Source organism: Brassica napus, chromosome A7, assembly GCF_020379485.1.
Source record: "Brassica napus cultivar Da-Ae chromosome A7, Da-Ae, whole genome shotgun sequence".
NCBI classification, from domain to species: domain Eukaryota; kingdom Viridiplantae; phylum Streptophyta; class Magnoliopsida; order Brassicales; family Brassicaceae; genus Brassica; species Brassica napus.
Window position 1 is genome coordinate 16,543,355 of NC_063440.1, and position 15,096 is coordinate 16,558,450.

Consider the following 15,096-nt stretch of genomic DNA (forward strand, 5'->3'; position numbering starts at 1 on the left):
AATAAATAACAATCTTTAAAAGATAAATGACGGAACCGTTCAGATCACAGTTCATTAGATCATGATGGATAAATATATGTGAGAAAATTAACTTAGATCACAGTCCATGGCATGCATGACAAGATCTGATGCTTCGACGAATTATTCTGAAATTTAAACAGTTTGGTATCAATGCTTTTGTATCATAATTCTGTTAGCAATGATTAAGTTTAATTTTCTTTCATTTGAAATAAACGTGTTACATGTTTTGATAGTCAAATATTCTCTAGGGATTTGGTTGCATGGAAGTTTACATTTAGGTAGTCGTTTTAACAATAAATCCATTCATGATTTGTACAAAGCAACATTGATTCATCATACATGCACGATGACCACCACAAACTACCCTAAAACTAAATATAGAAGCTAGGATTGACCCAACACATCCAAAAGCAAGTCTTTATAACACATTGTAACCGATCATGAAAACCAGAAAGGAAGTTGCCATGGGACGGATGCAGATGAAGTTTTAATCAAAGGAAGATGATATATGTATAACACAATAGAGGGGAAACCCAAATTGAGTTTTGGTGGAGTGGATTAGGTGCATACCAAGACAAAAACGCCAAGCAGGCCTTTCATGGGGGGTATGGCCTGTCGACACAAACATGTGAAACCAATACTGGTTGCCTTATTCTCTAATCTCTAGCTTGTTCCTTTTTTTTTATTCAACCAAAACAAATTAGATTTTCCCTCTATTATTTTATACATATCATCCTCCTCGGATTCTCTCAGATCTTATAGCTCCCATTGATATTGTTTTGTTTAATAGTTATCCAACTTATAAATAGAAGTCGAATCACTTGTTCTTCTGCAACGTTGTTTCTGGTTTGTCGTCGACGCAATAATTTAACATTCATACATAATATAAACTATATTCTTTCTTTCCTTCTCTAAAAAAAATCGTGATTCTAAAAATTTATCAAATAAACAAGAAAATTTATAATAAATAGTTCAAATATCACATTCATACCATTATAATAACTAGAAAAAGTATTAGGAAAAAATAAATATTAGACAAATGATCAAATCTCTCATTCTTCGAAAAAACTCAAAAGAAAGTGATTGGAATTTTATCATAATATTTTATTCAAGCTTTTTAGAAATAAAAATCAAGACAAAATATTTAATCCGAATGAAATAATATATAGTATTAAAAATCACTTATATTTGAAAAAGTGTATTTTTGAGATTTTCATAATCAAATAAAATATTAGAAACCACCTATTAAAAAAATTGTATACAAAAAGTATATATTAGAGTAAGCACATAAATCAAAACCAATACCTTTTATTAATTTACAAACATGCTTTTTGGTAAATAAATTAAAATTAACAGTCATTTTATTTACTTTATATGGTATATAATTAAACTTTAGTGATATTGACATAGAGGGTGATTGGTTGCGGTTGTAGATGCTCTAAACAACCAAAATTTAGTCTAAAACATATGTCAACCAATCGAGTTTTCATTTCCTTAAAATTTTCACAGCAAAAAAATCTTTACAAAATTAAAATATGGTTGTAGAGATCTTTATTTCCAGAGAAAAAAGATAATACTTTACAAAACTACAACAAAATAATCTACATCAAATAAATCTACAACTTAAATTCTACAGCCAAAAACATAAAGCTACAGCTCATTCCAATCACTTCCATAGATATATATATATATATATATATATATAGTATATTTTAATATAAATATTTATTATTGACACTTCTTACTCATATGATTTTATTAACATTATTATATTTACTGTAACAATAATTTAAACCATTAATCAAAAACCTTTTAATGTGATATTTATCAATATAAATTTCAAAATTAAAGTAGTAAGATCTCAATATTTTTTCAATGCAAATTTTGAATATTTATGTATGTTATATAGTATATAATTTAATTTAAGTGATACTAATATATATATATATATAATATGAATATATATTAATGAGACTTCATATTCATACGATATGATTATTTGTATCTTGCTTGAACAAAAAAGAAAAGTTAACCCATTGAACACAAAATTTTCACTGTGAGACTTTTACCAATTTTAGTAATTTATAGTCGTTTTAAAATATTCAAAATATAACATATAATAATATTTGTTTATTTATATTTTTAGTGTGATTGTTTAATTTATTTTACAAATATAAAATTAAATAAAAAAGAGAGATGATACAAAAATTGTTATCAAATATGTATAATTCATAATCATTAATTGTCATATATATGTTAATCATATTAGGTAATTCTGTAACTTTTATTTAAGAAAAGAATTGAAAATATTATTTTGTACATTACTAATCAATTTAATAGTAATTTTAATAAAATGTAAAATGTATATTTACATGGACCAACTTATTTTTCTAAGGATTATAAGAATATCATAGTGATGACACGTGAGTACAAAAATATATTGCAATGCTCCGGAATTAATATATAGGAGATAACTTAAATAGCAGGGAAATGATTTGAATCATTGTCCCCTAGCCACATAATGAAGTTATTAAACAATTTAATTACCTTAAGTTATATAGAAACTATTACTCGGGTGTAGTTGCGTGGTACGGCAAACTTGAAAATGTGCTAGGCGTCTCGGATTCAAAATATATTGCAATGCTCCGGAATTAATATATAGGAGATAACTTAAATAGCAGGGAAATGATTTGAATCATTGTCCCCTAGCCACATAATGAAGTTATTAAACAATTTAATTACCTTAAGTTATATAGAAACTATTACTCGGGTGTAGTTGCGTGGTACGGCAAACTTGAAAATGTGCTAGGCGTCTCGGATTCAAAATTTCCCCCCCCCCAAAAAAAATTATTCATCAGTGTGCCCTATCCATCAGTGTCGTCAGACTTGTAGGTATCTAATTTCACGTAAAGCAATCGGGCTTACTTGTCACCGGTAGACCGACTTCTGAGAGAAGGTAGCCATGGGTTAAGTCAAGGTGTTACACGTACCATCCACACTTCAGTTCACGGACATTTTCACTAAAGGCCTACCGGAAATGTTACACAAGGAATTTCGAGCCAGTTTGAACTTATTGATCCCCACGTTTAAACTGGACGAGGATTATAAAATATACCATATTTTGTTATTCGTTGAAGATAGATTACAATCTTGTATATAATATATTGTTCCTGATATTGTGTACTGGCTTGTCAAAAAAAAAATGTGTAACGCCTTGTCCTATATAATCTGATGTAACACAACCATGAATAACAGGAGAGAAACTTCAAATACTTTCATAGTCTGGAGCTTTGGCTTGGAACACCTCAGGTCCATAAAAAAAGTTATATAGAAACTATTGAATGAACAGAGGACAATACCACAAATAGTGGATACGATCATGCCGTCAATTCCAGAAAGATGGTGTTTTACAGATGAATCATAGAAAGAGGGTGATACCTTTTCAGGATAAGGTTAGTTCAGCACCTTAGAAGGATTTGATGGATTGTTGGGGACGAGGAATGTTAGGGCTAGTCTCTCTCTCTTTCATGTGGAGATGGAAGCGCTACTCTGGGCAATGAAATGTATGAGAATTTACGTCAATTTCAGGTTACGTTTGCAACAGATTGTTCCCATTTGGTGAAGACAGTTTCGTAACCAGAAGAATAACCATCATTTGCAAATTATTTGGAAGATGTCAAGATCCTGAAAGAGAGTTTCACCCGATCAGAGATTATCTATGTATGAAGGACGCAAAATTCAAAGACAGATAGACTAGCACGCAGTGTTAGGAAGCAACCGTCTTTTGTCGTTCACATGGCGATTTGGTTTATAGAGTCAGTATAAGTCTGTATACGTTGATGACAGAAAAAAACTATAAAGTGAAATGTTTGAAATGAAACAAGAAAAGCAAAACGATCAAAATATGCAAAATGAAGCAAAACTTCGAGAATGATTATATTTAAAGATTCTGTTGCAGAAAAGAAAAGTATTTAAAATCCTAATAAACTCTCCTCTAGGTTTCTCATGGTTTGATTTGATGTAAATGCTTGTTAGGTAGGCATGCCTATGTGATTTTGCATAAGATAGATATATCTATGTGAGTGTATACGTCTTGACAAGCGAGTGACGGCTATTCAGTAAATATGATGAATCTTTCCGAGGCCCGCCGCGATTGCGGCAGTTGGCGGACGTGAAAATTTTCGAAAATAGACTTTCAAACTATATTAAGCATTTCATATAATTGACGCAATGTTTAAAAATTACTGCGTTTATGAATTATTTTTGACTGATATGTGGCAAAAGTTAATTAATAAAAAATATTTAATAGACTAATTTTTTTTATTATAAAATGATAATTTTAAAATAAATAACGAAATAGTAAATTTATAAAATCATAGTACTAAACTTTATAATTTAGGTTTGGGTTTATATAATGTATATTAAAGTCAAAACAATTATAGTAAATAATTTGTTTTAAACTTTTATAATATAAATTAAAATAAAATAATATATATACTAATATATCTTAGTATTTATATTATCTAAATTTTGAAAATATTAAAACATATTTTACATTTATAAAGATTTTACTAAAAATATTTTTTTTACTCTCCCGCAACAATCCGTAAACGCTAGTTGAAATCAGTTTTTCATTTTTAGAGATTTGAAACGGTGTAAAACAGTTTATGACGTTTTTATGATTGTTTTAAAATGCTAAGGACCGCTATCATCCGCAGATGATGCGTTTGTGGATGGTAGCGGCAAATAAGTCAAGCCCTAAAGCTTTTTTTAGATCTTGTAATTATTGCTCTTTGGGAATTCAAATCACATATGGAGTTAAGAGATCATAAGTGATGATTTTTGGCTAGTTTGATCACACAAAGTGGTTCTTGAAATCTTAGAGCATAGATCCTTGTGACTATGTATGTAGCTATCATCTATGCTACATAGTATCAGTAGTTAAATAGTTCGAAGTTATTTCATATCACACTTAAATTACTTCTAAATGTGGTCACACTTGCTTGCGGAATCTCAATTCATAATTGTTCTCTCCAGTATCTTTGGAAATAGACATGTCAATTAGGGATGAAGCCTACTGTCCGAACCGCCCAGCCCTAAAAATTATTGGGTTTAGGTTTAGTTTTATAAGCCTACAAAAATTGGGTCTTTCGGGCAAAACCCATTTGGACTTTGATTTTTTTGGGCCTAAACCCATTTGGGCTAAGACTGACCCAAAAACCCGAAATTTTAGCTTAAATATTATCGTTCTTACAATCAAAACCATTATTAGTATTGACATATAATTTTAATATTTTAATCTAAATTCTAATAAACAAATATAAAAATTGTTAATACACTTTATTGTTTGATCATTACCTATGTTACATGGAAACGGAAGCGGGTACGCGGAAGCGGAAACGTAAAGAAGCGCAGAAGCGAATTTTTTTAAAATATTAGGAAGCGGGTACGTGTTGGAAGCGTATATCTATATATATATATATATATAAATATATAAATATATATATATTTTTTTAGAAAAAATAGGACTAAAATTTTTATGATTTATATCTGAAATAAAACATTTATTCATTTACAATAATTTTGAAATGATTTTATATTAAAACTGTAAAAATACACATAAATTAAGTTTACAAAAAAATATTATATTAATTATTTTTAATACTTCATAAATAATTGACACAATATATTTCAATGTGTGCTATATCTTTAATAAAAAATCTCAATGCACAAAGATAATTTATAGCTTTATTTTTAATATTTGTATATTTATAACTCAATATTCATTACTATTAATTTTTTTATTTTATAAAGATTAAAACTATGGTTTTATATTTTATTGGTATACATTGCATTTTTCTTAAAAACGGAAGCGTGATTCCAAAACGGAATCGTAAGCTTCCAACAGGTTTTTAAAGAGAATATTTTAGAAACGTTTTGGAAGCGAGATTCCGCAAGCTTCCACAAGGTTCCGATTCCGATTCTGCTTCCGAAGCGGGAAGCGGACGTCCGATGAAGCTTCCGTGCAACGTAGATCATTACAAATGTTTTATTTTAAATTTTGCAAATGTACTTTCTTCTTTCATGTATAATATGTTTTTTTTCAAACTACAAATTATGAAACGTTTGACCGTGTTTATCATAAATTATATTCTCTTATATGTTTAGTTATAATTTATATTTGATTATTTAAATCTTATTAAATTTGGTTTGTTTATAATATATTTTTTAAGCATACGAAAAAGTAAAATATTTTTGATAAAGAATAAAAGTTTAAACTCACTTTATATTTTAAAATAAATAAATGAAACTGTTTTTTTAATGAAAAATCACTTGTATTAAAACGATAGAAGTAACAATAACAAATTATTTTTCGAAAAGTCCAAAAAAACCTGAAAAGCCCTATAGCCCTATAAGAGCCGGACCGGACTTTAAATTTTCAGCCCAAAATATTTTCAGGCTGGACCGGACCGCACTCTAATATTTACGGGCTTAACGGGTTTGGGCTGGACCGGACCAGCCCGAATTGACACCCCTACGTGTGAGTTAACATAGTATCTACCTTCAATTCTTTACCACGTTTCCATTTAGAAGTTAATTAGTTTAGCATACAGTTAATTATATAAGTTCTTTTTTTGTTGTTACTGATTAATTATATAAGTTCTAGTATTCGATATATCTTTCATATTGGCTTGATCCCAGCACATTAGGGTGTTGCAGCTATGCGAGATTAAGGATGGCAGATTTGAATATATTCCTTCCAAAATATACAATTTGGTTCCGCTGCGTCAAATAGTTTTTCTTGACTATTTTTTTGTCAACTCATAATATATTTCCATAAGCAAGAAATCTAATTCATGTTAGTTAATGTTTAAAATATAATTTTGGGATTAGAAAAGCAAGGTGGGAGAGATTAAAGGCGCAGAAAGCGGAATCCTAGGCTCAATGGTTCTCAAGGGCCTATGAAGTCTATTATTTGCAAACTCCACGTTCCAACTATGATTTAGGCTTTTTGCTAGATGCAAAGTTAAAGTGTTATATTCATCTCGATCGTAGTTTTAACAAGGGAACTCATAAACTGAAAACAAATAAAAAGACGCAACCTTTTTTTGGGCAAAACACGGTGGAGGAGTTTAAATGACTCAATGTCTTACCGAGACATAATTCTTCTTTTTTTAATCTCACATTATGCTGATATTAATTTTGTCTGTCTGCTTAAATTAGAGCATTATCTTTCGTTAAGTCATCAGTGTTTCCCTATTTGGTAACAGGCGTCATTCTTAATTGTTCAGTACTGTTATAGCCTACCGTTTGAAGTCGTATTATGAATTTGAAAGGCAAACAAAAACAGTGCTTTTCTAAATCGATAGTATATTCACAACCGTCTCGTCTGCACCGCAGTTAACAGTAACAAAAATCTCTACATATACTATATATCTATATGTTTTTATAACTGTTAAAACCGCACTGCAGTTGAACCGCTTGTTTCACACCGTTCAAACCGCTTGTCCCGCACCGCTCAAACCGTAGCTAACCATTCGGAGAGAAATCGTAAATGTTGTCTTAAAGCATTATGAAAATTATCTGCGCATTGGGGTACCTGTCTTGTTCTGACAATATAGCTCTACAGTTTTTTATATTCGCATCTATTTTATACACAACTTTGGGAGGTCACTCAGGGTGGTGTTAGCGTGGGTAATAAAATTCATTGCTAGTCACTATTTGAGAATATGATGGGATAATCTTTTTGGCATTTTGACTCTGGTCAAATGTGTCATGATTATGGAAGTAAATTATTGAATCATCCAAAAAAATTCTTCAGTGAATTATATAACTGTAACTGTTCTATGACATGACTATATAAGTATAAGATTTAATGGCTAGACAAGTGCATAAATACAATCTATTTCTATATACACTGTATGTTGATTCAAATTGGTTGTTTAATTGTTTTGAAAATCCAGGTAAAATTTTGAATATAGATTCTGATGTTAATAGTGTAAAATATCTCTTGAAGAATGCAATGGAGTATTATTTTCTGACGCATATAAAATGAAAGACTCGCAAATATATGCTATGGGGCCCACCATGTTTTTTTTTTCAACTTGATCATCTCTTTAACACTATTCACCGAAAACAAAAAAATTACACCAAGCCCCATAAAAAAAAAAAAAAAAAAAAACTTTTAAATCCTTCTCTCTGGATCTTCTTCCTGAAGCTTAAAGCCATTTAGGGTTTATCTGAGCTTCACACTTCCCTCGATTTTTGAAGTTTCTTATGAGCCTTACCTCCTTTCTGGGTAAGCCCTCTTCTTTTAGATTTTTTTTTCTAAACCATTATTCTTCATTTGCACTTTATCTTCTTCTGTAACTCTCTTTTATTGCTTTATCATGAGATTTGGGGACCGTAATCAGGAGGTTTCTCTGGTGGGTTCTGACCTTTCATTTTCTCTATGTGGTGTTCTTCTCTCACTGGCCCTTTGTCCAGTTTCCGTTTGTAATTAATTTGTTTTAATTTTCTGGGATTAGCTTTGTTTCACATTTGAGATTTGCTTGTGGAATATTTCTTTTTAATTTATTGTATTTAATTTGGATTAAATCGATTCATCACTCCTTGCTTCAGCTACTATAGTCTTTGTTTCCTAATATATTCAGTTCATGAGATCTGAGACTTAGTTCAACCATTCTTCTTCTAACGCGGTTTGAATTTTTGGTGTAAATAATTGTTTCTGTTCCCATTACTCAACTAATCTTTACTTTCCAAAGACTCTGCCTTTTTCTTCTTTTTTATAAAAAAATGTTTTCTTTAAAATCTAATGTTGTGTAGGGTTTCATGATTGTGACCTAACCAATTCATTTACAGCCCTTTTGTAGATCTGTTTGCTTTCATCTTTTAGTTTCTCCACTTCCTTTCTTTAAAGTTTACTTCTTTTTTCTTATTTCTTATCAGTCTACACACATTTAAGTTACTCACTTTCATTGTGACTGTTCTGTTCTTTACAAGTTTTTCTTTTCCCTTGACTTGTTCTTTTTTTTTTTCAGGTGGCTCTGATTGTTGCACAAGTTTAGAAACATAGCACAGAAGAAGATGAATGACAATGTGTAACTTTGATTCCTCAGAAGTTTAGATTCTGTGCAAAAACCTGTTGCAATGGGTTCATGTGAGATTGTGGAAGAGAAGGACGAAGTCAGATTAGCAAAACATTATGGTAAATCGGTTTTGGGATCATCAAGCAAAGATTTGGAGTGGAAGCAGCGAGAGTGTGACATTGATAAGCTTTTTCAATCTATACCTGTGAGGCCATCAACCAGGCTACTGAGCTCTTCTTTCCATAACATTGCAACAAGCGCGAGTGCAGGTCCAAGCAGGACCACAAGCCCTTCAAATAGAATCGCCATGAAGAAACCGGGAACGCCTCAGTCCCCTAGAGTTTTCGGTCTCTCTGATTCAGTCTCTTTGAAGCAGGCTCTGAGGGACCGTTGCATTTCCAAGGCCTCTGAGATGGCTGCTCAGAAACGGTTGTCCAAATCAGCAGCTGCGTCTCCGAGGGTCTCGGAAGCAGACAGGATCAAGAGTTTGTATATCCAAGTTTCTAATGAATCTAGTAGAAGGTCCAAGGGTAAAGCAAGCTTGGTTGAGATGCCTTTAATGCCGGAACAAGATAAACCAAGTTCTTCAAGGAGTGTACCTCCGCGGTTTGAAGAGCCTTTTAACCCCATTTCTGAGCTATCTCAAGCTGGAACTAGTTTGGGATTACAAAGATTGGGAACTCAAATGCAGGAGATTAAACCGTTGCATAAACCCAACAAGTCTTGTCTGAGTTCTGACAGTGGAGATTCTGAGATAGAGTTAGATGAAAACGTTACCTCTCTTGACGATGATGTGAAAGAAGTAGACAAACATGTTACTTCACTGCCTTCATATTCTAGTAAGATAGATAATGCAACGGAGCTTGAAGAGAAAACTCTCTCTTCCGCTCTGGAGTATGCAGCTAGCTCAGTAACAGAGAAGAGCAAAACTGTACGCAAGGTAACAAGAATGATTCCACGTCCCAAGCAGCAGCCAAAGAAGAAGATTTTGGTAAAGAAGAAGATAAAGATTGGGATCGTTTCTGTTACTAACACAACGAAGAAGGATGAAGAAACCGAGAGTTCCTTAGATTCTAGTTCAAAGAAACTCATCTGCCAAAGATGTCACTCTTCGTTGAAGAGCACCAGCATAGATAACCCACCTCCCTCTTATACCACTAGTCATGATCCTCAGTTATGCTCAGACAGTTTGAGCTCTATTTCAAATCATGTTGGTAAAGAAGCTCATCAAGTAGCAGATGAGAACTTCTCTGGTTCTTGTAATGTTAGTGAGAGCTCTGAAGCTGAGATTGTCGTCACGAAACCAGCTGTTACCTCGAGTAACAACAGTGGTAACAGCGCAAGAGATGAGAAGGAAGCAGAGAATAATCCAACTTCAAGTGAGAAATTCGAATTCTCCTTGAGCTCAAAAGATAGTCTTGGAGATTACAGCAGGAGCACAAGCATGAGTGAAGGGAGCAATATAAGCAGGTTTAGCTGTGGGAACAAGCCTCACATGTCGATGGATGTGAGATGGGAAGCGATCAAGCACGTCAAGTTGCAATACGGCTCTTTGGGGTTACAACGCTTCAACCTTCTCAAGAAACTAGGTTGCGGAGACATAGGAACAGTCTATCTCGCCGAGCTGATTGGTACAAACTGCTTGTTTGCCATAAAGGTCATGGACAACGAGTTCTTAGCAAGAAGGAAAAAGAGTCCAAGGGCACAAGCTGAACGTGATATACTCAAAATGTTGGACCATCCTTTCCTTCCTACACTATACGCACAGTTTACTTCAGATAACTTGTCTTGCTTAGTCATGGAGTATTGCCCTGGAGGAGATCTTCATGTGCTTAGACAGAAACAGCTAGGCAGATGTTTCCCTGAACCTGCAGCAAGGTAAAAGATTGTCTTCTTCACTCGCGCCATCTAGATCTTACTTAAAAACTGATGATTTGAATTTGGTTTTCAGGTTCTATGTTGCGGAGATTCTACTTGCTTTGGAGTATTTGCACATGCTTGGTGTTATATACCGTGATCTGAAGCCTGAAAACATTCTAGTCCGTGAAGATGGACACATTATGCTTACAGACTTCGACCTCTCGCTCCGTTGTGCAGTGAATCCTACTCTTCTGAGGTCAACTTCTCCTCCAGGGAACGATCCTGCGAGAGTATCAGGTCCATACCATACCTCCAGCTGCATACAACCATTCTGCATCACCGAGCCATCTTGCCAGGTTTCTTGTTTCAGCCCAAGGCTCTCCTCAAACCAACAACAAGGTGGAAAACCGCAAAGAGCTGATCATCTTTCGAGGATCCAACAACGCTTGAAGAGATCATTGCCTCAGCTCGTGGCTGAACCAACAGAAGCGAGATCCAACTCCTTTGTGGGAACGCACGAGTACTTAGCTCCGGAGATCATCAGAGGAGAAGGACACGGCGCTGCGGTTGACTGGTGGACTTTCGGGGTTCTCCTCTACGAGCTTTTGTATGGGAAAACACCTTTCAAAGGTCACAACAACGACGAGACTTTGGCCAATGTTGTGTTACAGAACCTCAAGTTTCCAGATAGCCCGCTGGTGAGCTTCCAGGCGAAGGATTTGATAAGAGGGCTTCTGGTTAAGGAACCAGAGAACCGGTTCGGATCAGAGAAAGGATCAGCAGAGATCAAGAGACATCCTTTCTTTGAAGGGTTGAACTGGGCTCTTATCCGGTGCGCAATACCGCCTGAGCTGCCTGATTTGTATGAGTTTGGTGGTGGACCAGGTTCACCTGGAGGCAATGATGATAGGTATCTTGAATGTAAAGCCATAGGTGATCATCTTGAGATTGAGTTGTTCTAAGCTAAGTAAGGGTCATTAAAAAAAGACAAGAAAATTTTCTGGTAGAAGCATTCAGATGTAAACGTTGTTGTAATGTATCATATAAAATCCTTTTTAAGTTCTCAAGAGTCTAGTAGTATGTATAAATTAAAGTTATTTCCTACTCAACAAAGATTGCATCACTGTTGAAGAAAAGCTCATCTTTGATCATCAGATTGGGCTCCACTGAAATTGATTTTATAACTTTTACTTTTGGCGGGATTGCTTGGTTTGATTTTGGAATGGTGTAAAAGCAAAGCAATTACGTTTCAGAAGATTGAATTGAAGCAAAAGCAAAAGACACTTTTGAAGTACCATAAATAGATGTTGGGAAAGACATATGAGAGACTTGTTGTAATAACAAAGAAAGAAAGACAAGAATGAGTAGCAAGAGCTTAGGAGCTGCTCCTGCTGCAGGTTCTGCAGGCAACACCAACGGTAAGCTTCCAGTGGAGGAGAACGAAGAAGAAGAGATGTGGAAAGTGACGGTGTCTAGGTTTCAAGCAAGAGAAGAAGAGATAGAGAGGAAGAAGATGACTGTTAAGGAAAAAGTTCAACAGAGGCTTGGTTTTGCTGAGGAAGCTACAAGATGTTTGACTCAAACATTGGAAGTAAGTACATCAAAGCCTTTTTTGGTTTAGACATGGTTGGTTGGATTTAAAACATACATAAAGGTAGATAATGTTGTAACTAAAAACAGGAGCTGGAGATTATGGGAGATCCTATGAGAAAAGAAGTTGGAATGGTGAGGAAGAAAATTGACATGGCGAATCGAGATATCAAATCTTTGGCTCAAAGCTGTCAGAAGAAGGTTCTTTCAGAATATGTTTTTAAAATGTTTTGTGAACTTTGTAGTTCTGCTTAACAGAAGAGAATGATATGGACCAGGAGAAGGAATACAAAGAGACATTGGAAGCTTTCAACGAAAAGAACAAAGAGAAAACTCACCTTGTTTCCATGTTAATGGAGGTAATATGGGTCTCTAAACTATATTGAAAGACTATAAAAGCTTTGTAGAAGATTCCTAGAGCAGATCTAAAGTGTGTTAGTGACTTTTGTTTGGCAGCTACTGGCTGAAAGCGAAAGATTAAGGATGAAGAAACTGGAGGAAATCAACAAGACTGTTGGAACTTTGCAATGAGGAGAGGAAAAATTCCACATGGATCTTACCTTTAAAATTTGTATAAGACTATTCAGGTCATTTCAATTAAAAGTGAGCTAAGATGTAACATGATGCACGATTAAAGAATGATTTTTCTAATGCTTAAGGATAATAATGTTTTGCTTAAATGGAAGATATCTTTGTACACAATAGATAATGTCACAAGCAAACAAACATCAAAATATTCATATATCTAAAACTAGCTCTTATAGAGAATTGGAGGTTGTTAACAATCAAACCAAATTTGTCATAACCCGTTTCCCTTTTACTCTGCTGGCTCATTGTTCACATACCTGTTTGCGTAATCTAAGTATTCCTGCAAGTAACAATCAAAACATAAAAAGAGGTTTCCAAGCAAGAAAGGAGGGGAATAGAGTCTCTAACCAATGCAGAAATGAGTGACCGTACCTGAAGTATAACTACAGCGGCAAACTTGTCCAACATTGTCTTCTCTTGAACCGGATGCAGTTTCAAGGGCTTCAACATCAGTTCAACAGTCTGTGGAAAAGTATTACATGAGATCTTAAAAGTGGTTATATGCTAACACTTATGAATGCTATAGCTTGCAAGATTTCTAAGCCGGAATAAACTATATATACCTTTGATGATAACCGCTCGTCCCAGTAAGTGTACTTCAAATCCCTGAGTTTCTCGGTTTTACGAAGTTCCTCAATGAAAAGATTCACAGTGACAACCTGTTCCAAGTTGAAAACTCCACTTTCTAGTTATAAGTGCTAGTCAAGAGGACACATACTTAGCACTTCAGTGAGGGGAAAAAAAACTTACGTCTTCAACATTGTTCAGTTTGCCAAATGGATAACCAACCACTAAGCCCGACACAGAAAATGCTTTGACCTGCAACGAGTAAAAGGGCAGTACCCGAACAGAATTCATAAGTCTACTTGTTGAATGTTGGTAGATTATATACAATAATGTCAAGAAACTAGTGTTGGATCATATAACTTAATAGTAAAGTTTCACAGAGAAACTAAAAACAGCTTATAAATGGTGGGTTTCAACACTTCTTAACAGGAGCTAGAAACTGTATGCTTGTTTAGCATCTACTTACAATCTAGCTACAGCTAAAACACAAGATTAGGAACCAACCAGATTCTGGAAATCAGTAGCCATCAAGTCAATGTTTGTTTTCTTCCTGAGCAGAACACTACAAGAGAGAAGTAAGCATTTCAACTAATATCTGATTGAACCATTTGACTATTACTTACAAAAAAAGTAAAATGTACCTCAATGGAGAAGCAATCATGTTAGAAGGATCTGAAATAGCTAAACCGACATACTTATCACCAACATCTAACCCTAGGAACCGACCAGGGACTGACACTTTTGTTGTCTTCAACGCATCACCTAGTAACCTCAATGGCTTCACATACTTCATTACCAGCTCAAATCAGACTTCCAAAGCAGCTGAACAAACTTTGAAGATTGTTTGTACCAAAAATAAAAACCTTCAATTAGACAAATGAAACTTTCAGCACGAAACCTAGCGAGATTATGGAAGGGTTTATGGGGATGGACCGGAAAAGGTTTATTCTGGTTCGTTTCGGCTTGGAGAGACGGTGAAGACTGGAGAAGAGCCAGAAATTGACAGTGTGTTTACTTTAAACCGGAAATCAGATAGTTCGGAGTGGTTTAAGTGTTTTTTGGAAATTGTTTCGGTTTAGAGTATACCGGTTTTCTCTAGTCAAAATTACTATATTTACTACATACATTCGGTTCTTTCTGATAATTCTAAATATTTTGGATTAAAAAAATATTTGGATCATTCATTTTTTTGGATAATTCAGTTTATAATTAGTATTTTAAAAAATATTTGGTAAATTTAAAACTCATAAGAATTGATGTTTTAGGCAAAACTGTATTCTACATATTTAGGTATAAATTCGATTTTTGGTTCGATTTCGGTTTTCAATTTCAAAAATATGAAAACCACGCATATATTTCGGTTTTCAGTTAGTTCTCAGGT

At 34.0% G+C, this 15,096-nt stretch overlaps 3 protein-coding genes across 3 annotated transcripts; 2 read left to right on the forward strand and 1 right to left on the reverse strand.

The window, feature by feature from the left end:
- The first annotated feature begins 8,140 nt into the window (after positions 1-8,140).
- LOC106452429 (serine/threonine-protein kinase KIPK1) lies at positions 8,141-12,032 on the forward strand. The gene is made up of 3 exons (XM_013894539.3): positions 8,141-8,320; positions 9,063-10,988; positions 11,062-12,032. The coding sequence occupies exons 2-3, from the start codon at positions 9,172-9,174 to the stop codon at positions 11,930-11,932; spliced, it is 2,688 nt and encodes an 895-aa protein (XP_013749993.3). The 5' UTR covers positions 8,141-8,320; positions 9,063-9,171; the 3' UTR covers positions 11,933-12,032.
- Positions 12,033-12,089: 57 nt separating this feature from the next.
- LOC111203617 lies at positions 12,090-13,218 on the forward strand. Its single transcript, XM_022697529.2, has 4 exons — positions 12,090-12,561; positions 12,651-12,761; positions 12,839-12,919; positions 13,017-13,218. Exons 1-4 carry the CDS (start codon positions 12,331-12,333, stop codon positions 13,089-13,091), a joined length of 498 nt encoding a protein of 165 aa, XP_022553250.2. The 5' UTR covers positions 12,090-12,330; the 3' UTR covers positions 13,092-13,218.
- LOC111203616 (putative pre-16S rRNA nuclease) lies at positions 13,197-14,902 on the reverse strand. The gene is made up of 6 exons (XM_022697527.2): positions 14,357-14,902; positions 14,220-14,277; positions 13,899-13,967; positions 13,712-13,807; positions 13,521-13,610; positions 13,197-13,428 (listed from the first exon to the last, which is right to left on the reverse strand). Exons 1-6 carry the CDS (start codon positions 14,506-14,508, stop codon positions 13,378-13,380), a joined length of 516 nt encoding a protein of 171 aa, XP_022553248.2. The 5' UTR covers positions 14,509-14,902; the 3' UTR covers positions 13,197-13,377.
- Positions 14,903-15,096: the final 194 nt, after the last annotated feature.